The 23,408-nt window shown below is 37.4% G+C and overlaps 2 protein-coding genes across 5 annotated transcripts; both read left to right on the forward strand.

Annotated features, from left to right (window-relative positions):
- Nucleotides 1-99: 99 nt before the first annotated feature.
- LOC131040761 (disease resistance-like protein DSC1) lies at nt 100-23,118 on the forward strand. Of its 4 annotated transcripts, XM_057973715.2 has the most exons (8): nt 100-438; nt 17,527-17,637; nt 20,012-20,325; nt 20,718-20,878; nt 20,972-21,244; nt 21,329-21,967; nt 22,060-22,338; nt 22,444-23,118. In XM_057973715.2, the coding sequence occupies exons 3-6, from the start codon at nt 20,111-20,113 to the stop codon at nt 21,934-21,936; spliced, it is 1,257 nt and encodes a 418-aa protein (XP_057829698.1). In that variant the 5' UTR covers nt 100-438; nt 17,527-17,637; nt 20,012-20,110; the 3' UTR covers nt 21,937-21,967; nt 22,060-22,338; nt 22,444-23,118. The 4 variants fall into 4 exon arrangements, with proteins under 4 accessions (XP_057829698.1, XP_057829697.1, XP_059075503.1 ...); XM_057973714.2 differs by having other exon boundaries at nt 102-438; nt 20,972-21,967; XM_059219520.1 differs by lacking the exon at nt 100-438 and adding an exon at nt 16,704-16,795 and having other exon boundaries at nt 20,972-21,967.
- Nucleotides 22,267-22,776, forward strand: LOC131040775 (disease resistance protein TAO1-like). Its single transcript, XM_057973734.1, has 2 exons — nt 22,267-22,338; nt 22,444-22,776. Exons 1-2 carry the CDS (start codon nt 22,267-22,269, stop codon nt 22,774-22,776), a joined length of 405 nt encoding a protein of 134 aa, XP_057829717.1.
- Nucleotides 23,119-23,408: the final 290 nt, after the last annotated feature.

A 23,408-nucleotide genomic window follows, 5' to 3' on the forward strand; every position in this document is an offset into this window, starting at 1 on the left:
CATTTCTTAAAACATTCGTCTGTTTCCAACTCTTTAACAATGACCCTTTGGCATTGGATGGAAAATAAACATTGACTATAGACAAATTACAAAGATATCTCTTAAAACGTTAGTCTATTTCCAACTCTTTAACAATGACCCTTTGACATTGGATGGAAAATAAACATCGACTATAGACAAATTACAAAGATAAAACCCAGATGATCCCACTGAGTGGTTATATTGTCCCTGAAGAAAGAAGCAGCACTTAGCATCTTTTATTTTTCTTTCCTCTCTGTTTTATTTTGTGTTAGTAATGGGCAAGTTTTCTCTACTTTCAGGCTGTGATTCCTGCAATTGCTTCTCACCCTCTTCACCTTCTCATCCTGTTCATGCTGGACCTTCCATGGCCAGCTTGATGAACTGATTCAGTTTATCGAAGAGCTATTGAAGATCGCGGTATGTTATCTACACATATGTTTTCTATAATCAGAAGGTTTTCTACTTTACATATTAAATATGTTTTGCTTCTCAATAATTTTAGTTTATTGTTTGCATTTCTATTCTATTCTTACCGGTATGTCGTACCAGCATCACTGGTTTAAAAGTTCATTTGACACTGCAGTTTATACGGAACCTAACTGATTCCTGCAATATAAAAAATGTTAAAAAGTTCATTTGACACTGCAGTTTATACGGGACCTACCTGATTCCTGCAATATAAAAAATATTTAATCTTTTCTTTGAACTTCATACAATTTTTGACTTTCAAACCCTTACAAAGATAAATGGCTTCCTCATACAACCATGTCTATAAATAACAAAACGTTGTCTTGTTCTTCTATTGTGCAGCCTGCACTCACACCGCAGTGCTCCAATAACATATCTACCTTATGAAAATTGCTCCAAAAACAATTGAAACTTAACATAAGACAACAAACTTTCATCAATTCCATCCAAAAACTCAATGGCTAGATAGGGATGGACAATAGTCATTATTGAATTGAAATGGATACTACATCAATGATTTTTCTAAATAGCCGGTTCTCATAATATTTTTGCTAAACGAAATCCTTACCTACGAATTTAGGGAAGATAATCTGGGTATTTTATTCCTTACCTATGAGGCGGAAGACAGGGCGAGAGAAATATTTTCATAAATAGAAGGCGTGAGCGGCCCTGACCTGATAATTTCATTCCTCCCTCCATAGTCTGTCTGGGAAGGAAAGAAATCCCCAGAATGGAGGGAAAGTAAGTATCAAACAATATTGGCATCCCCAATAGGTCCCTTAGAATAGTAGGGGCCACCCGCGTAAGTAAGGTGGAGATTGAGCCAGAGTGCCTTCCGTGCCCCGGATGCGATATATAAGGGCTAATGGCAGGGAGAGAATGCTCGGGGCATCCACACAGTCCAATATTTTTATAGGGCTCTGATGCTCATGAAAAGAAAAAACTACACCGGACAGAGATTGCATGGCTGTTAATTGGATCTATATTATTTTTTCCTCATTCTATTCATATTTGTAGGAAAAATATATGATTATTTTTTTATAGTTTACAGTTGATTGAAAACATATGTCGGCAGATGGTCTGTGTCACCTCATCCAAATTAATTTATTCTAACAATATTGAGGGTAAATATCTGTTTTTCAATGTAGTCGGGAGAGAAAAGTACAGAAGGATCTAGTTCAGCAGTAAGCTCTTATATCCAGGAAGGCCAAAGATTCCTGGAGATAATTGAGGAAAACATTGACAGATTTCATAAAACGGTAAAGTTTCTATTTGAGAAATATAAAATCAACTATTAATAGCTAATAACATTCCTATATGATTTCATTGTATCCAGTTACAAATTATTGGATGGCTGTAGCTCTAAACATTTGGGAAATAGATTATATATCAAATGGATGTTGATTGTCATATCTTACTTACATATTCATATAATTTTCCCATATAGAAAGATTCCATGGCTGGTGCAAGTGCGGAGATAGAAAGAATTCTTATAGATTTGCTTGAAGGTGCTGGGAAAATTCATTGGGTGTGGGCAGCACTTTCTGTGGTTGGATTTGTTGGTGTTGGAAATAAGCCACACCTGGACCGATGATGGACTGGTCCAAGAGGGGCTAGTAGCTCAGTGGTAGAGCACTCCAGCAGCGTATGGAAGGTCCTAGGTTCAAGTCTTAGCTGGTCCATGTCTCAACATGGTATCAGAGCCAGGTCCAGGCTAGGAGCCCCAAGCACACGAGAGGTGTGGCTTAAGGGGGGTTGTTGGTGTTGGAAATAAGCCACACCCGGACCAACGATGGACTGGTCCAAGAGGGGCCAGTAGCTTAGTGGTAGAGCACTCCAGCAGCATATGGAAGGTCCTAGGTTCGATTCCTAGCTGGTCCATGGCTCAATAGGATTTGTATTCGCGATATTTAGTGAGATGTCTAACAACAAGAATGAGTGCCTCGAAATTTTGAAAAGGATACTTCATCTTGTTAAGCGAATTCTGCAGTTGAATGACCAAATGCCAGTTCAGAAGCAGAAACTCAACGATGCAGTCCAGTGCATTTTTGTAGGATGCACCATGTGTGCTTCCCAACTTGCAATGGCCAGAATTTTCAGGTCAGTTCAACTGTCCGAGTGGTTTTATTCGAGGGTCAATTTATTCTCTTGGGTTTATCATCCTTGAGGTAAAAAATTTCCTCCACTACATTTTGGCGAACTTGACGTGAAGGCTCGTTTTCTTTTTGTATCATTTAGTTCATTACGTATATTTAAGATCTAAAATTTGATTAGAAAACAAGGGGGAACATAGTTTGCATCTTTGTTTTAGCATTTGGATTAGCTTCTTCGTCTTTGTAATTGGCACGATTTAGTAGAAGACAAAACCCTTCGTGTCCCTGTAGTGTGGTTTTAGCGTCGCAAGGCTTGTCTATGATCTTTACGACCCCGACTGCCATAAGAGTTGTAGTCAAAAGGACATCTAGACGATGTTTCCCTCCTGATCATTACAATCGTCCTCTATTCGATCCAATGATAAAAAACCCTCTCCTTGACTCTGGTGAGGATTTCCCCTCTTATACTCTCTACATACCTTTTATGGGAGGCTCATCAGCTGCTAGTTCTCAGAAAAACACCCCGACAAACTCTCTGCCACCTTCTCCTCCTGTTGTTGACCACGATTCCACTGTCACTATTGTCTTTGATTGGATTTAGTCTCTAGAGGAGAACGTGAGAGATTTTGAAGGGTTCCTTAATCAAGAGAATGTCCTCCCTCAAGTTGGGAATGTAGTTAATACTTTGAGAGACATGCTTATCTCGGACAAGAAAGGTTTAGAGATGCTAAGGGAATTATCTATGATTGTCAAAAACCATGTACCCTTGGTAGATGCACCCTCGCAAGATGTCCATTCTAACATTAGTGGTTCTCAATTGGGTGTTGACATACTTGGTTTGATAGTACACATGGTTGACCCCATTCTTACCATTTCTAGCATCAATGCGTTGTCCACCCCATTGGGATATACGGGTATGTCTAGTAGCTCGACCTTTGCCTTTGTTGCAGCTCATATCTCGACGGTTAGTGCTAGTACTACCTCTGCCGGTGGCATTGGTTCTCTTGTGGGTGTCGGTGGAGGTGGTGCCATTGGTTCTCTTGGAGGTGCTGGTGGAGGTGGTGGCGCATCTGGCCCACTTCCACCTCCTTCTCTTACTAATCATGTCTTGAACACTATCTTACAGAACATGGGGCAGTTACAATTATAGCTCACAAACCTAGCGTCCGCTTCTAGTCAATCATCTATGCCTACATATTATAGGAAGAGTTCCCTTGATATCACTATCTTGAACACCATCCTTCCACCTGTGGCTGAATCATTGAAGTTTGATAGGTTCAATGGTGATGGGGACCCTAATGTGCACATTGATTCTTTTATGATCATGTGTAGTGATTACCATAGCCTAGAATTTGTGTTGCTTAAACTATTCTCACAGTCCCTTAATGGAATGACATTAGAGTGGTATAAATCCTTGTCGAATCATTCTATTTGTACTTTTGATCAACTCATGGATCTGTTTCTTAGACGGTTTCAGGCTAACATTGGTAGTATGGTCACTATTGCTGACCTTGTTCATTGTAAGAAGTCCAACAAAAAAGATCACAGATTTTATTTCAAGGTATCATTCAATCTCCACTAGGATCCCGTTTACCCTGCTAGATAGTGTCCTGCAAAGGATGTTCACTGGCAATCTGTAGCCGACATTGAGGGAGAATATATCCCTTAATCAATACCAAATCTTTTCTAACATGTGTTCTGCACTCACAAACTACCAACACACCATGTCGTAGTTCGGAGATTCTACTCTGAACCCTCGCGATGTGTTCTTTGCAGGCATGTCCACGGAAGGGTCTAAAAAGAACAAGGTTGTTGCTAATGTTGTGGTTGTCCTTCAGGGATCACAACAAAATAGAGTCTGCACTAAGTTAAATGACTTCTACCTGAGCATAATGCATGGATTAATAAAAGATAATCTATTTACCCTTTCTCAGCTTTGACCACTGCTCGATAATAGACCCTACCCACTTTGGTATGATGGATCGAAATTTGTTCACTATGCCTGGTCATGACACTGAGCGATGTTATCATCTTCAGAATATTTTCCAAGACCACATCAATAGTGGGGTGATTAAAGTTGATGTGCAAAAACATAAGTCAGATAAGTATATTGATAATACTAATAGGGCTCTGCAAATCTACACTGATTTGTTTTCCCCACATTCAACAAATTTCATTTCTGCATCAGATCCTCCTTCGGATGATGGCCCATTTGTGAACACAATCACCGTCACTCCTATTTGTTTGCCTCCTAGCCAAAAGGCGAAGGTTTCTAACATATCATTATCATTCACCCCTCTGGATGCCCCATACTGTGGAGTGCCTACTCCTTTTTACATCCCTACTAAGCTAAAGGATCAAACTATCATAGGTGTGATGGTTGAACCATTCTGCAGAGTCGTTGTTATCATATAGGAGACTATTCGTGAACGGTTGGCATAGGCCTATATATGATGAATGTTAGGAAACTCTAAGAACACATGATGGCTTTTCTATCTCTCCTTTAGGTAGCATCACCTTGATGGTCCTCGTGGGACCCAAGGTTGTGTCTTCCACATTTGTGATCACCCCTGAATCAAACATATTTCAGGTTAAACTAGGTATTCCATGGTTGATTGCTATGGATGCAATCACTTTAGTGATTCATAAATTTCTTAAGTTTCCTCATGAGGTTTTGGTGCATGTTATCTAGGATACTACATATTGACCCCTGGTAGCTTGTAGGGACATTTTGCTTGATCATTTTTGGCCTGCTCCGATAGGGCTTATGCTTCCTTGTGGTGACTTGATGTATCGCACATATTATCAATATAAGATGGGGGAGTTTTCCCCTAAGTCAAATCAACCTAGTTATTCATTGCCTCTTCCCGTATTAACTTCTGCTCCATCTATTCCTATTTTGGAGCAGGTGGTGCCTAATGTCCCCTCATTGTCGGGGATGAATACTAAGCCCGTTCCTTTGAATAGACCATCCCATTAGCCTGGGACTGCACAAGCTCTGTTGGTGTCTTCTATTCCTATGACTACACCCAATGCAAATAAAGGAAAGGCACTCGCGCTGTCAAAGTCTATAGCTTGCCCTCCCTTTGAGCTCCAAATCATGGTCAATATCCCTTAGCCCTCTCTCTATGAGAAAGGGACGTGTTACTCTTGTGTTGATTCGTCACCACTTGCTCCTATTTTGTAGCCCATGTTGACGCTCTCTATTCCTCTAAGTGCTCATATAGATTAACAATTATTAACCCTATGTTTATAAGACTTTAAAAGATCATTCTTAGTGGTATGGAGACCTCTTACTTGGTTGACAACTAGTTCACTATCACCATAAACCTGCAAACAATTTATTCCTCTCTTCTTTGCCCATTGTAGACCATGAATTAAGGCCTCATACTCAGTTGTATTATTGGTGCAGCTAAAAGAAAACTTGAAAGTTTCATAATACTTATCATCAATAGGGGAAATCAATGTGCAACCACCACCAACACCATTCTCACTTCTTGACCCATCAAAATAGAGCTTCCAAAGCTCATTTTGATGTTGATTATCTTGTTGTCTAGCATCCTTCATCTTTGTTTTTGCTTCTCGCTATTGTGGGGCCTATTAATGAACCTCCCCCGAAGCGGGTGCGGGTTTTCATTGCTCCTTCATTGGAGCCACCCCTCATCAGCTCTTTGTCGAATGTACCTCTGTTGTCTCAGCCCATTGATATGCTGAATATGCAAGTGGTGTCTAGCGCAACTTTATCCGCTCCCCCTGTTTCATAGACATTCCAACATGAGAGCTTTCCTGGAGTCCTTCAGCCTGCTACGGTTGATAATTGATTCGCTTCTCCTATTTGACCCAAACACAAGCTTGAGAAGGGTCCTCTTCCATAGTTTCAATGGCGGAAACCCTCGCAAGTATGTTCCTCATCCTTTTCTCTACCTATTTCAGTGCTTGCTGCTTTGCCTGTCTCTATATGTGTTATTGAGAAGGCTCCACCTTCTCTTGAGTTTGTCACTACCCCTCTTCTAGAAGTCGGTAGTCCTATTATCATTTCATCTTCTCCGAATGAGTCACCTGCTTCCTCTACAAAGGCTTGCTTGTTCAACTCCTTGGAGGACATCCCGACCTTGTGTACGATCTTCACATGATCATTGACCCTTACCTCCTTTGAGCCTGTGAACGTAGACATTGATGCTGTTGTGTCCCTTCCCCTCACTACTGGTGAGATGCCTGGTGCCACTCTTGTTGTTGTCCCACTTCGATCTTGTCTTCCTTCCCCATATGATATAGATTTGGAAGACGATGACCTGGTTGTTGAAGGCCTCTAGGGCCCTAACTCTCTTTATCTTGTAGCATAGTATAGTATGTGTGCTTGATTACGTTCTCCCGTGCTTGGATACAGGAGGTTACTGTTTTTATCTGTTTCGCTCTCCTGGAGTACCCGAGTTACTTTGTAGGTGCTCGAATATAGGGGATTTTTCGTTGTACAACTTCTTCTATATGTTATCTACTTCTTCTATTTGTCATATCTTACCTTTTCGACATTCGGGGATGATGCAAAGTGTTGGGGGAATCTTTTGCTTTCTTCCATGTTGACCCGAATTTTTATTTTATCTTTGTCTTCATGTGCTCTTCTTCAGATCTGAGAACTTTGGTGCTATGACAATATACCCATCTCGCAGTTATATTACATATCTTTTCTCACTGCTATGGGTTCTGATGCCAAATCTTTCGGTTCCCCCTGTCCTCTTGCATTCATCATTGATGTTGTGGACATATTTGTGTCACTAGCTAATGGTGGCATTCCACAGAAACATCTTGCTAATGTGCCACAACCACTCTTCTCCTTAGAATGACATGCCTTTCATGCCTATCATTCTAAGGGGGGGCCATCATATCTACATTTCTGCATGATTCTTGTTGATTATTTTTTTCATGCTTCCCTAGGTGGGCGCCCAACCACTTGATCTTTTTTGTTTTTCATGCTTCCCTAGGTTGTGAGATTTTGCCAAGATCTAGAGGCAATGGAAAGCACAAAATAGAGAGACAAAATATATGATAGGAATAAACTGTATTCTATCAAGATGAAAATACTGATCGACTGGGTCATCAAGCGTTACATACAATGAATATGAGCCTGCTTATATAGGCAAGGCTATATGGATATCTCAGCACACAAACATGACATGTGGCTCAATAAGAAACAAGGGTAGGTAGGAGAAACAATATAATATTCCACATGAGGTGGATCACCCCGAAGGTGGAATTATCACTTCACAATAAGAGGATATGATAGAGTAGTAACAAGATCACACCATAAAAGGTGGAAATTCTCCTACACACACTATGCCAATGTGGCACAAACTCCCAAGTGTCTCATACCCAAACTACTATTAAATGCATGTACCTAAGTAAACTTAAGTAAAGTTTAATAATATCCATGATGAATAATTATTTACACCAACATAGGTGGGGGCCAAACCACTTAATCTTGTTCTTTTTCATGTTTGCCTAATTGGGGGCCAAGCCACTTGATCTTTTTGCCCAGATAGGGGCCAAACCATTTGATCTTTTTCTTTTTTATGTTTGTCTTTATATGGGCCAATCTACTGTTTATCAAATCTCTCTTTGATCACCCAATCGCATGGCTATCTAGCGTATCGCTACCCATGCTGGCAAAATATTTCATTATCGTATGGTTATCCATACTAGAACTCATCATCACCCTATCATATGGCTATCTAGCATAATGCACCTTGCTATCCATACTGGTGTATCCCAGAGCGCAACAACCGCTTATCTTGTATCTTTTCATAATAAGGGGCTTTCTTCAAGGCGAGGTTCACTTTTGTTACGCTATCTTATCTATCATCCATCTTAATCTATCCTTTATCTTATCGTCCAGCATGTTAGTCTGTAGCTAGCATGTTTGCAATGTATCAGTTAGCAATATCTATTTCAAACTTCTTGCTGGGGGCAACCTCGTCTAATCAACGAAATTTTGCCTCCCTCTCATGACTCTTTTCTTTATCTTCCTCTACTTTAGCTTCGCATCTTTTAGCAATGCATGCTCGCTAAAGTGGGGGCAAAATGTAATATCAAAAATTACACCTTGTACAATTCATCACAACAAATGGCACCTTCCCCCACATCATCAGAGGTTGTGTAGCGCCGCTGTTATTTTTTTGTCCACCTAGATCGCTTCATCAACTCTAGACCATAATCCCACCAACTTTGTCGACCAGTCATCCTTGGGACAATAGTACAGCAGGGAGATGTCTGTGTGACGCACTAGCGTCCCGCAAATCTAACAGTCCATTGGTGGTCATTTGAGTGTTACGCATACGCCCGAAAGGAATCATAACGCCCCTACATTTGCCCACTGACATCGGTTTTTGGTCCAGAGCCTATGTCTCTCCGGTTGGAAGGCATTCTTGGGATTCTTGGTTGTTTTTTTGGAGGTGGGAGCCCTTGGTGATCTTCTTGAGTAATATTCATAGATTTTCCAACACTCTACAGTCCACCATTGTTGTAGTCCTTCGAACAATTCATAGTGCCATCTTCACGAATCATATAAGGGGAGTTTACTCACCTTTACTCGATTTATTTACACATTTGCATTTCTTCACTTCAAATTTATTATCATATCTATATTGTCTTTATCATTTTATCTTTCCCGTGGCTATTCTTTGGGTTGTCCATGGTGGTGGAGACACCAAAACAAGGGTCTGACTTAGGCAGACTCCAAAACACAACCCCAACATTTTCCCTTCTTGCTTTTGTGTAGGTTGGCAGTGTGAAAGAATTACCTTCTTGTAGGAGGCTTCAGTCGTAGACCAACTATAAGTTTCCTTTTATTCTCATTCATCTTATTTTATCACTTTGTATTTTGCAATATTCCACTTATTTCATTTTCCATATTGCTTATTTAATAGTTTAGTCATTTTCTAAGACTTTTCATACGGTCTCTGTACCTTGTCCATACAATATGACAGTGCCCCGCGCTGGTGTCCCAGACCCACACGTTCGCCCTGGGAACATAGGCTTAGCAGGATCGCCGAAGAGTCTTAGTTTGCAGTCTATTAGCTTAATTTGTCATTTTCATCCCTTGGCTCACTCTTAGTGTGAGTATAACTAAGGTATTAGAGGGTCGATTTTTTCTCTTGGATTTATCATCCTTGAGGTAACAAATTTCTTCCACTACAATAAGCTTTATTCAAGTATATATAAACAATCTATAATGTATTTCCCAAATTTTTAGATTTACAACCATCCAATAATTTGAAACTGGATACAATGAAATCATATAGGAATGATATTAGTTATTTCTGTAAAGCTATATCAATTTTAATTAAAGAACAAGTTATGAACTATGAATGCTATATATGGATATGAGGAATTTTGTCAATGTCTAATAATTTTGATTTTTATCTGCAGGTCTGAAGGAGAGAGATCATTTAATATTTTCTATGTCTTCTCCAAATGAATTCAATTGGCATATATATCATTTAGGCAACCGGTCAATTGGTGTATTGACCGGTCATGCCTTTTAGGCATGACCGATCAATGCACCCATTGATCGGTGCCTTTACAATTATACCATTAACACAATGCTGATTATCGGTTCAAAAACCCCCGATAGCATATCATAATATAATGACTGATCAATATAATGAATCGGTTCATATAAACACCGATATTCAAAGTGCACGATGAATATAATCCAACCGGTGCATTTAACCAATGTTAATGTCAAATGAAACGGTGTATTCATTAAACCCGATAACAAATATGCTCGATGTAATTAAGCCCGATAACAGATGTGAATCGGTGCCAATGTTTCTGCACCAGATGGCAAGTATGTATCGGCGATTTTAACCCGATAACTTATAGCATTTAATATGCTATTGGGTTAACACCCCGATAGCATATTAATGCCAATGTTTGTACAATCTGATAATCATATGCAATATAAATCAGACATGAAGCATGTATATAAATAACAGAACAAGGAAGGTTAGGAAGATCTTATCTTGCATAAGCTACCATGCATTAACACTCCCTCTTAGCTTTGGAAGATAGATAAGGCAACCTGCATCACATTTCCTTTTCATAACTAAGATAATGTCAATCAGCAAAAATCATTTATACATGAGAAGTACCATCAAGACATATGATACAAAATAGAAGAACATCACCTGAGCATGTGACATAAAGTATTATTTTAACATGTGATAAAAGTAAGAGAATCATCACCTGATCATGTGAGAAATCACCAAAACATGTGATCTGTAAGATTCATCAAGATATCACCTAACACATGATATCAGTATTGCCTAACATGCAATACTTAAGGATAAGTCTATGAGAAAGGTTAGTTTCTCATCATATCCAAGTTGTGATAAGTGCAATAACATTTATAAATGTTTATCACAACATAGTCATGGCACATCCATGACTTACCAGAGATCCAACATGATCAATGGTTGAGATATCACCTACATGTGATATCAGTATTGCCTAACACGCAATACAAGGATAACCATATGAGAAGTGCTTAAGTTCTCATCATATCCAAGTTGTGATAATGCAATAACATTTGTACAAATGTTGTATCACAACATAGTCATGGCACATCCATGACTTACCAGTGATCCAACATGATTACTGGTTTGACTATCATAAGATCGTCACCTTATGATGTCTACATACAAGTGTTCAGTATCTGAGAGATCGTCACCTCTTAGATATGAACACAGGTGGCAAGAAGCCAAGAGATAGTCCAAACATGACAAAGAAGTTTACACCTTAAACATCTTAAATATATGTAAGCATAGATTACAAAGCAGATTACCTTTCTATCATACCTAAACCCTTTCTGAAGTGATCAACCTTCACTCTGGAAAGTGGTTTGGTCAGAATATCTACAGTCTGATCTCCTGTACACACATATTCTAACTTTATCACATTCCTGTCAACCATATCTCGTACATAGTGATATGGAATCTCAATATGTTTGGACCTGTCATGAAATACTGGATTTCCAGAGAGTTTTATACAGCTTTGATTATCACACTGAATGACTGTAGGTTTCATAGGTTCTCCAAATAATCCCACGAGCAATTTCTTTAGCCATACTGCTTCTCGGGCAGCCATTGAAGCTGCAATATATTCAGCCTCTGTGGAACTCTGAGCTACTGAAGATTGTTTTCTGCTGATCCAGGATATCATGGCTGACCCTAAATTGAAGCAGCACCCTGAAGTGCTCTTTCTGTCAGTCACATTGCCAGCCCAATCTGAATCTGTAAATCCATGTAGATCTATGTCAACCTTTTCATATTTAAGACCAAGCTTTAGGGTACCTTGTAGATATCTCATTATATGCTTTACTACAACCAGGTGTGTCTCCTTAGGTTCACACATGAACTGACTTAAGGCATTAACAGCATAGCAGATATCTGGCCTTGTATATACTAGATACATTAGGGACCCTATCATCTGCCTGTATTGAGTGGGGTCAGTAGGTCTTGATTCTGTTGCTGCTTCTTTAAGTTTGTGGAAGTTGGTTTCCATAGGAGAGGTCATGGGTCTGCAGTTTAGCATTCCAAATCTTGTCAATATGTCCAAGGTGTACTTCCCTTGGTTCAGTACAATATTATCAGAATTCTGCCATACTTCCAATCCTAGGAAGTAATGAAGAAGCCCCAAGTCTTTCATATCAAATTCTGTGGATAGATCTTTCTTGCATCGATCTATTAGGTGATCATCTCCTGTAATTAATAAGTCATCAACATATAAAATTAATATTAACATATCACCTTTATTTCTTTTGAAGTAGAGATTAAGATCTGCATCATTCTTAGAGAAACCCAGCTTTGAGAGATAGGTGTCAATTCTTTCATACCAAACTCTGAGAGCCTGTTTGAGCCCATAAAGAGCTTTCTTGAGTCTACACACATGAGACTTTGCATCATGAATTTCAAACCCTTCAGGTTGCTCTAAGTAGACTTCTTCCACGATCTCGCCATTTAGGAATGCTATCTTAACATCCATCTGATGTACCTTCCACCCCTTTGCTGCTGCAATGGCTAGGACAGCTCTTACTGATGAGTACCTGGCAACAGGTGCAATGTTTCTTCGTAATCTATTCCTTCCTTCTGTGAGAACCCTCTAGCTACAAATCTGCCCTTGTGTTTTTCAATACTGCCATCTGCAGCATGCTTGATTTTAAATAACCATTTAGAAGACACGACAGACTTCTTGGTTGGCCTAGGAACAATCTCCCAGACATCATTCTTCATAATGGACTGATATTCTTCAGTCATGGCATCTATCCATACTTGATGTTTGAGTGCATCTGAAACATTGTTAGGTTCAGCTTTAGGGAGATCATTCATAAGTGCAACATAGTTGATGAATTTATTAGGCCTCTTGCTTTCCCTGAAGGTTCCTGAAGGAGTAGCGAACTTCTGAGCTTCTGCTATAGTTTTGGTGGCCCATAGTGGTCTTTTCTTGCGATTATCTATAGGTGGGTCTTGTGTTTCACTTATAGTTTCCTCAAGATGCTCCCTCTGAAGCTCAGGAGTAGGTTCTTCTTCTAGGTTAGGAGTAGGATTATGAATTTCAGGTTCTATTGTATTTTGGGCCCTTTTGAAGGCTAAATCTTCTTCGAAGATTACATCCCTATTGAGTTCAATATTTCTCTACCCTTGTACATAGATTCTATAGGCTTTAGAAGTTTCGCTGTATCCTACAAGAATTCCCCTTTTTCCAGAGGGTTCTAGTTTTAGTCTTTTTTCTTTAGGTACATGAATATAGATCGGACACCCAAATATCTTAAGATGGCTGATATCTGGTTTTGTCTTGGTAAAGACTTCCTCAGGAGTTTTATCTTCAAGGTGTGAATGAGGACATCTATTTTGTATGTACACAGCAGTGTTAGTTGCTTCTGCCCAAAGGTTCAAGTTTAGATTTTGATCTAGTATCATGGCTTTGGCAGCTTCTACTATGGTCCTATTTTTCCTTTCAGCTACTCCATTTTGTTGTGGATTATAAGGTATTGTCAACTCCCTCTTAATCCCAAAATTTCTGCAAAAGTCTTTAAATAGTCCTGATGTGTATTCCCCCCCATTGTCAGTTCTTAAGATTTTAATTTTGTTTTCAGAGAGATTTTTTGTTAATGTTTTAAACCCCTTGAACCTACTTAGGATCTCTTCTGATTCTTTACATTTCAGAAAGTAGATCCACGTCTTCCTATAGTAGTCATCAACAAAAATTACATAGTACAAAAATCCCCCTAGCGAGGGTACGGACATAGGTCCACATACATCAGAATGAATTAACTCCAAAACTTTGCTAGTTTTCCTAGTACTATTCTGAAATGCATTTTTGGTATTTTTACCTAAGGCACACCCTTTGCATGCCTCTGAATGATATTGCTTCAACTTAGGTAGACCTGTGACAAGGTTTCCCATGGTTGACAAAGCTCTATAATTCAGATGGCCTAATCTCCTGTGCCATACTTCATTTGCATTAGTTGCTTCATGGATCAATGCTAGATTGGGCTTTGTACATAGCTCATACAAATAGCCTTGTCTTCGACCAATGACCTTAGCGTCTTTGATGGAGGATCTCTTTGGCCAAGCCAACACCTTGTTTTCCATGAAGGTCACTCTGTATCCTTGATCTTCTAGTGCTGATATGGAGATTAGATTTCTTTTGATGCTTGGAACATATAGTACTTCTTCAAGTCGTAGTGACATGCCTGTCTTCAGTTTGATGGTGCAGGTTCCAATTCCTCTGACTGGATGTGAAGAATCGTCTCTGATGGTTACTTCCTCATCATCTTTCTCTATCATGGAGTCTAGTATTTCTCTAAAGCTGGTGATGTGTCTGGATGAACCACTGTCGATCACCCATGAGTTAGATTTGTTTGAAGTATGGCTTGTAAGTGCTGAGTAGAGGACATAGTTCTTGGAGTCATTTTCTTTTCTAGATTTCCTCACTTTTGCAAATGTGGCTTGCTTCCCTTTCTCCGGACAGTTTGCAACATAGTGTCCGAATTTGTCACACCTATAACATTGAACATGTGATAGGTCTTTCTTAGAAGTGTTCTTGCCTTGTTTAGCTTTTCTTTTCCTGAATTGCTTCTTTTTGTACTTATTGATGTTTGTATTTAGGACTTGCAAGTCTTCATCTATATTCTTCTGTTTTATTCCTACCTTGTTCAATCGGGATTCTTCTTGTAGACAGTCATCTCTTAGTCTTTCAAACTTAGGATATTTGGACCTTGCACTGATGCCTTGGACGAATGTGCTCCATCCACTAGGCAACCCATCTAAAGCAATGAGTGTTAGTTCTTTGCCTCGGATCTCGTAGTCTAGAGTTGCAAGTTCATCTTTTAGAACTGATATCCGCATGAAGTAGGCGTTGATAGTCTCCCCTTTGTTCATGGTGATATGATTTATTTCTCGTTTTAGTACTAGAGTACGACTTGCATTTGATATCTCAAATGTCTTTTCAAGTGCCTTGAACATTTTATAAGCTGTCTCCTGCTTTCTAATGATGGGCATTATATTATTTCTTACTCCATCCACTATTATTTTAATAGCCTTATCATTTCCCTCGATCCTTGTGGATTTCTCGGTTTCATCTTCTGGTTGTGCACTTTCAGTTTGGATATATGAATCAACTTTGTTTTCTCTTAAAATCATTTTGATTCTAAACTTCCAAGCTGAAAAATCTTCGCTACCTCCGAGTCTATCTTCGAATCTGATAGTGTTGGCCATTATGAAAATGTGATGTAGTTTGTAACTTAGTCCTTAAAATTTTTATCAAAATTGAATAGCCTTAGGTTCGATTACCTTGGCTCTGATACCATGTAAAGTTATATCAATTTTAATTAAAGAACAAGTTATGAACTATGAATGCTATATATGGATATGAGGAATTATGTCAATGTCTAATAATTCTGATTTTTATCTGCAGGTCTGAAGGAGAGAGATCATTTAATATTTTCTATGTCTTCTCCAAATGAATTCAATTGGCATATATATCATTTAGGCAACCGGTCAATTGGTGTATTGACCGGTCATGCCTTTTAGGCATGACCGATCAATGCACCCATTGATTGGTGCCTTTACAATTATACCATTAACACAATGCTGATTATCGGTTCAAAAACCCCCGATAGCATATCATAATATAATGACTAATCAATATAATGAATCGGTTCATATAAACACCGATATTCAAAGTGCACGATGAATATAATCCAACCGGTGCATTTAACCAATGTTAATGCCAAATGAAACGGTGTATTCATTAAACCCGATAACAAATATGCTCGATGTAATTAAGCCCGATAACAGATGTGAATCGGTGCCAATGTTTCTGCACCAGATGGCAAGTATGTATTGGCGATTTTAACCCGATAACTTATAGCATTTAATATGCTATTGGGTTAACACCCCGATAGCATATTAATGCCAATGTTTGTACAATCTGATAATCATATGCAATATAAATCAGACATGAAGCATGTAGATAAATAACAGAACAAGGAAGGTTAGGAAGATCTTATCTTGCATAAGCTACCATGCATTAACAATTACTAGTTGATTTTATATTTCTCAAATAGAAACTTTACCGTTTTATAAAATCTATCAATGTTTTCCTCAATTATCTCAAGGAATTTTTAGCCTTGCTGGATATAAGAGCTTACTGCTGAACTAGATCCTTCTATACTCTTCTCTCCCAACTGCATTGGAAAACATATATTTACACTCAATATAATTGTTAGAATAAATTAATTCTGGATGAGGTGACACAAACCATCTGCTGACATATGTTTTCAATCAACTATAAATTATAAAAAAAAATACTCATATATTCTTCCTATAAATATTTATAGAATGAGCAAAAAATAATATTGATCCAATTAACAACTATGCAATCTCTGTTTGGTGTAGTTTATTCTTCCCTATAAAAATATTGGGTTGTGTGGGCATATTGACAACTGTTATCTGTCTGGAGAGTTTTGGATGGAATTGATGTAATTTTTGTTTTTTCAATTGTTTTTGAAGTAATTTTCATAAGGTAGATATGTTATTGGAGCATTGTGGTGCTATGTTATTAGAAACGAGAAATGAGAAATGAGAAACGCAACGGCAACAACAACGTGACAAGAAATGGAATATTTAGAGGTTGAGCAATGTGACCAGACCATGGTAAGTCCTGATCCTAAAATCAAGATTTTGAAATAAGATAAAACTCAGAAATTGATGAAATTGCAGAATAGATAAGTGGTGCGAGCATAATCAACATTGCAATTAGGCTTTGGAAGACAAAAGGCCAAAATCAAGCTTAAGTAAGGACATAATTGTAGGGAGTACAATTTAGGATGCTACACTATGTATCAAATTTTACAAAAAAAATAAAATAAAATATTATGCAATTACCCTTTACTTTAGACAATCCTATCTTTCCTACCAAAATAGAAAAAAGATTTACACATAATCATTAAAAAAATTCATGATAATTTTTTAATAAATCTTCAAATAACATCTACATATATTTTAACAAACAAAATATATTTGTTTATAAGTCAACTAATCATTAAAAAAAATATGCTTTCACCCTCAAATTTAAGCACATCTCCCTATTAGCAATATGAAAATCCATGTTAAGTGGACAAACTTTTTAAAATTAATAATAATGCCCATCTGCCGTATACTCACTGTTCCGGTTGGATTGTTAAGATGTTTTTTAAAAGACAATATTTAATATGTTTTTGGTTCCAGAGCCTATATCTCTCCGGTTGAAAGGCATTCTTGGGGTTCTTTTGCAGTTCTACATTTGATAATATGTTTTGCAGTTCTCCATTTGATAATATCTTTTGCTTCCCTAATCTATTGTTGTCAGGCTTTATTGAATATAATTGATCTGTTTTCCGATGCAGTCAGGAAAGAAGAGTAGAGAAGGATGTAGCTCAGCAGTAAGCTCTTATATCCAGGATGGCCAGACATTACTGCAGATAGTAGAGGAAAACATTGATAGATTTCACAAAATGGTAAAGTTTTGATTTGAGAAATATAAAATCAACTAGAACTAACATTCTTATATGATTTAGATGTACCACTGTAATTGGTTGGCTGTGGGAAATAGTATATATCAGGAAGTGTACTAATAGTCGTTATAGCTAATTTTAAACAATACATTAGATTTTGATAATTTTTCTTGACTGTCTTCGTATGCATCTTAACTTCTTATAGCTATTGTTCTGGCTTCTAGATAGTGATGATGCACACTTTGAAATCTTTTATGTACGCAAATGTCAAAAGTGGTCATTTTACAGTATTGTCTCATACCTACTTAAAGATTCCTTAATAACCAGATACTAGAACCACCTAAAAAATTGCCAATACTTATGGGTACCAATAAAGTTGCACAACTCCTCCAACTAAAATCCAAAAATTTTAACTACTTGTGGTAAAGTGGGCAGCTATTGGTTCATGTAAAATTTATTAATGGACTTTAAGTTATCACTTTTTTGGTTTCTTGAAAGTTAGTAATTGGGGTTTGGGTGAGTGAACAATAATGGGAACATGGGCAGTAATTGATTCTTTGTAATGTCCCCAACCAGGAGGCTGCCAATTCCCATGATTAACATACATCACTGTGCATTTAAATCAGATTAAATTAAGAATCAATTAATGATTCATAATACATTCGATAGTTAACATACTTAAGCCCCAATTCCTTCTCTCATAATCATCAACCCTAAGGAGGATGGGGAATTACTTGTCATAGGACACTTGGAAACCAATCTACAAGTAGGCTGCCTTAAGGCATCAAGAGCCCATCCACCTCACATCTTGGGATTCACCTACCTTGTGAGGAATTACTCTGCCTCTCCCTAAAAAAACTAATCTATCCTCTTAAGGGGCAATAGGGAGTGATTAAGGAATGGACTAGGAGTGTACTAACTTCTAATGTATTATAAATGTATATGAAATTAAGTATGATTGTCATATATATTGCAGTCTATATCAATATTACTATTAAATTCTGCATAAAAACATTATCAAGTTTCATATATTAAGCACATCCCATGCATACCACCAAGAAACAGGATGCTACTGCTTGTAACTTAATAAGAGTTCTGATCTGATCTGATCCATGGTGATGTCACTGGAGGCTTTTGATTTGCTTCCTTTATATTTCTCAATGTGAGGGAGAGGTCAAACCTCTTCATCATGTATACTTTTTGACAAAAGAAACACCCTTTCACCATTAGCACCCTTTGAAAGAGTGTAACTCTTCATTATTTCTGTCTTTTGAAAGGGACACAACCTTTCAAAATCAGATCTGCACTTCTTATTTAAATCAGATTTGCACTGTTATAATTAAATGGATGTTGATTGTTACCATTTGTAATGTTTTCTTTCTAACGAATTTTGATTGATCCAGATTAAAGCAAGAAATTAAGCTAATAAATTTAGTTGATTCTATGATAACTAAGAAGTTATTGTATGACATAATATAATTGTGGAGGTCCATCCTATTTTTCATCCACAGTTATGAGAATAACGAAAGTAACATTCAATATTATGAAGGGTTGGGATTTTGCTACAAATAACTATTAATATGTGAAGATTTCATATTTTTTATATTTTTAATTATTTTTATGAAATTATTTGTACTTCTCAATTCATCCAAACATTAAGGATGAAAACTGTGGGCTGTGGAGATCTGTTGGAAAAAAACAAACAAAGAATTAGAGGACAAAAAGCTTTTGTTTTAACAGGGAAATTTCATTTAAAACTTGTGTTTGGGTTTCAAAGAGTTGTAGATTTTCAGACCGTCTTCAGTGGATGTATTTTGTAGATTTTGGTGAAAGTAAAGTAATGTTTTGATATCAGATTTGTTGTTGTGTATTAATAATTTTCTATACAATTTGTCCATTTAGATCATTTATAACAAATGGGAAAGTCATTCTGAAATCTGGTGCAAAACATTGTCAATTTTGATGTGTTGGAGCATATAGATTTCAGAGTATATTTCAGATTTACTCTGTTAACTGTTGTTGTTGGAGGGTTCATTTTTTCATATTTTATGTTCAATTGAAGGTTACAATTTTTTCAAAAAAATTCAACGAGTTTTTGTGTTCTTAATTCAATTCCATGCAGATAAATCATCCTTCGTGGTCTTTCCTTTTCTAACGCAAAATTGTCAAATTTCCAGTTACATTGTTATATTTAAATTGAGTCATAAAACTTTATATTTTGAAACATTTAAATATATTTATTTAAAAATATTGGTTTGGAAAATTACACATCTGAATTAAAAGAGGGATAAAAATTTATTCAGTCACAAAAAGAGATACAAAGCAAGGAGGGCCAACCATCCAACACACTTCATATTCATAGAATTTTCTTTTACAGAAAGATTCCATGGCTGGCACAAGTGCAGAGATAGAAAGAATTGTTATATAATTGCTCGAAGGTGCTGGGAAAATTCATTGGGTGGGAGCAGCACTTTCTATGGTGGGATTTGTATTGGAGAGATGTATTCAGACTTCTCACAACAAGAGTGAGTGCCTTGAAATTCTGAGAAGGATGGTTAATCTTGGAAAGCAAATTCTGCAGTTGAATGACCAAATGCCAGACCAGAAGCAAAAACTCAATGAAGCAGTCCAATGCATTGTTGTAGGATGCACAATGTGCGCTTCCCAACTTACAACAACAAGGGTTTTTAGGTCAGTACAATTATTTCAGTAGTTTCTTTTAAAGGCTGGATGTCTAATTCAGAAAATTCAAAGGTCAATACTGTGTGAGTTGAAATGGTAAGGAGGAGTCTGGTGGCAGAGAAATATATAATATACATTTTTTTGTTTTCTTTTGAATTTGATCATGTAGATTTTGTTGTTGTTAATGTTAGGGATCAAATATTATGATCTATTTCTGTTCGCTTATTCTAATGATAGATGATGATATTTGATCCGAAACATTGACAACAACAAAATTTATATGATTAAATCTAGAAGAATATCAAGTAAATTATTATAGACTGTGAAACCTTCATAAATTTAATATAACATATAGTAAGAAAAAGATATTAATGTAACTCCCATATTTGAATTGTGTGAAGGTTTCTTACTGCTTCAGTGAATACCGATAGTATACAGAGTTTCCGAGTCAAAATAGACCGCTTGTATGATGACCTTGTACTGTGGGGTATAACTGACATGGAGAAAAGATTGACAAAGATTGCTCCGCAGTCACAGGAACTCTATGCATACCAAACAGCAGGTAGTATGTTTTCCAATTTAAATAATCTTTTCCTGTTATGTTTTGAGTTTTGCCTGAAATTCTGATTCATTTTTTCCACTAACCCTAATACAGTCGGAATTGAGAGTGGACGAGAAACAGTAATCCGACTGCTAGATTTGGAAGCACAACATTCATCAGTACAGGTAGTGGTTGTCTATGGATTAGGAGGGATGGGCAAAACGACACTTGCTGATGCCGTTTATGCAAACATCGACCTCCAAAATTATAAGCATTGCAGAATTCACATGGAACAAAGTTGCACCAAGAATGATCTTAAAGTCCTTCAAGAACAGATTCTGAATGGATTGTTCCACCAGAATGTGAAATTGACTGACTGTCACCAAGGTGAGGGAATGATCTGGTCTTTCTTCAAAAAGAATCCCAATCAGCCAGTATTTCTATACATTGACAATGCTCTGAGCAAAGCAGATTTGAAACAACTTCTACCTGCAGAATTGGGCAGTTGCCTTCCACCCAAGAGCAGAATTCTTGTCACTACCCGAAATCTTCAGGAGACGGACATCTTTGTCTACAGGAATATCCAACGCCGAGAATATGCGGTGAGTTTTCTACCACCGAGAGAGGCCAGAAAGATTTTGTTGAGGAAAGCTTCAGAGCACAATGATGAAAACAACGTAGACGCGTTGCTCAAGCTTTGTGGAGGCGTCCCACTTCTTCTGGAAATAATTGGCTCGCAACTTGGTATTAGTAGTAGAAATACAAATGATAACAATAAAATAGTATTAGAGTTGCTTAGAGAAGGGGAGATGGTGGAAGAGGAAGATATAAGTGACAGAATGGTTCATTTTGTATACCACAGATTGTTAACCCCTGTTAAAGAAGCCTTTCTAGACATCACATCCTGGTTCTGTTATTGGCCAAGGGAAGAAGTGGCATACATAGTTGGAGAAGAGGAGTTCAGAGCTCTTGAAGATGCAACATTTGTGAAGACAGCAGAAGATGGTCGTGTGATTGTTCATGACATTGTTCAAGCAAGAGGGAAAAAGATGTCAGAACAAAACAGTCACAGACCCTGAGACTTTATTGAAATGTCTCAAAGACGAAGAGGTATGTCATACTTAGAATTACTCTTTGTTAATATTAACAGAATATATTTGTTATTCACAATCATAGTAACATGTTTGTTTATTTTTGTGCAGAAACTCAAAAATTTAAGAGGCATCTTTCTTAATGAAAAATATGAGCACCCTTCAATCGAAATTAATGATGAACATCTGAAGTGGATGAGCAACTCATTAAGAGTGCTATCTTATCAAGGATCACAGATAACATTCAGGGGAAAATGTCATAAACCATTAGGACAACTGAGATACCTCCAAATTGCAAGTGACATTCCAGATTTACCAATGGAGTGTGAGAAACTTGAGCATCTCTTCATATACAGGGGCCCATTCCTGCCAGGCATGAGTTTTAATGAGGTAAGATCTGCCTTGTTTTGTTCATATCATCATTTGAATTAGCTTTCATTAGATTGTAAAATGACACTTGACAACCTCTTTCATAATTGTTGTGCAAATGTGTAGTTTCCTCCCAGCTTGCGCGTAATGACCTCACTAAACCTCACAAAGATGCATGCTTCTTCACAGAACAGAGTTGCATATTCTCAAATTCCCGCCAAAGTCACTTCAGGTTCTTCACTCGTAAAATTAAGGTTATATGGATTGAAAAATATGGAAAGGCCACCAGATGGAATGGAAAATCTAACAAAGTTAGAGCAATTATATTTAAGAGGTTGCCTTCAGTTGAGGGAATTGCCTTCCAAATTTGGGCAACTGAACAATCTAAAAGAGCTGCGTCTAAGTCAGTGCCAAGAATTGAAAGAGTTGCCTTCAAACATTGGGCAACTGAGCAATTAGACATCACTGTATTTATATGACTGCTCTGCATTAAGTTTATTGCCTTCCAGTTTTGGGGATCTCATTTCCCTAAAAACTTTGCAATTGAGTTATTGTTCAGGTTTGAAAATGTTGCCTTCTAATTTTGGGCAACTCAAAAAGTTGGAAGAGTTGGATTTGAGACACTGTTACGGGTTAGAAGAATGGCCATTGAACTTGGGAGATCTAACAGAGATGAAGATGGTGGTTTTGGTGGGTTGTTCTTTGAAACTGAAAGAATCATTACCTCTTCATATCAAAGAAAGTTGTTCTATTGTATTTGATTAAATAATTGCCTCAAAAATCATTCAATTGTTATTTTGAGAGGATTTTGCATTGTTTTTTATTAATAAAGCAGTGAGAATAAGGGCACTGACCCTTTACATAGCAAAACTATTAAAAATCATAGTGCAGAAACAACACTATAACAACAATTAACAGCAACTATCAACAAAAAAGGACCAAGTCTTTAGAAATCTTAAACAATAGCAGAAAACAAAAACAAATTACAGGGGTGCCTTGTGCACCCAGTGGCATCCATACCACTGTTCCATTCGTTTGACAGGAACTTGTAGAGGTCTCTAGCCTCCTGCTTGTCCTCCTCAGTGTCTGCA

Source organism: Cryptomeria japonica, chromosome 4 (assembly GCF_030272615.1).
Source record: "Cryptomeria japonica chromosome 4, Sugi_1.0, whole genome shotgun sequence".
In the NCBI taxonomy this organism is placed as follows: domain Eukaryota; kingdom Viridiplantae; phylum Streptophyta; class Pinopsida; order Cupressales; family Cupressaceae; genus Cryptomeria; species Cryptomeria japonica.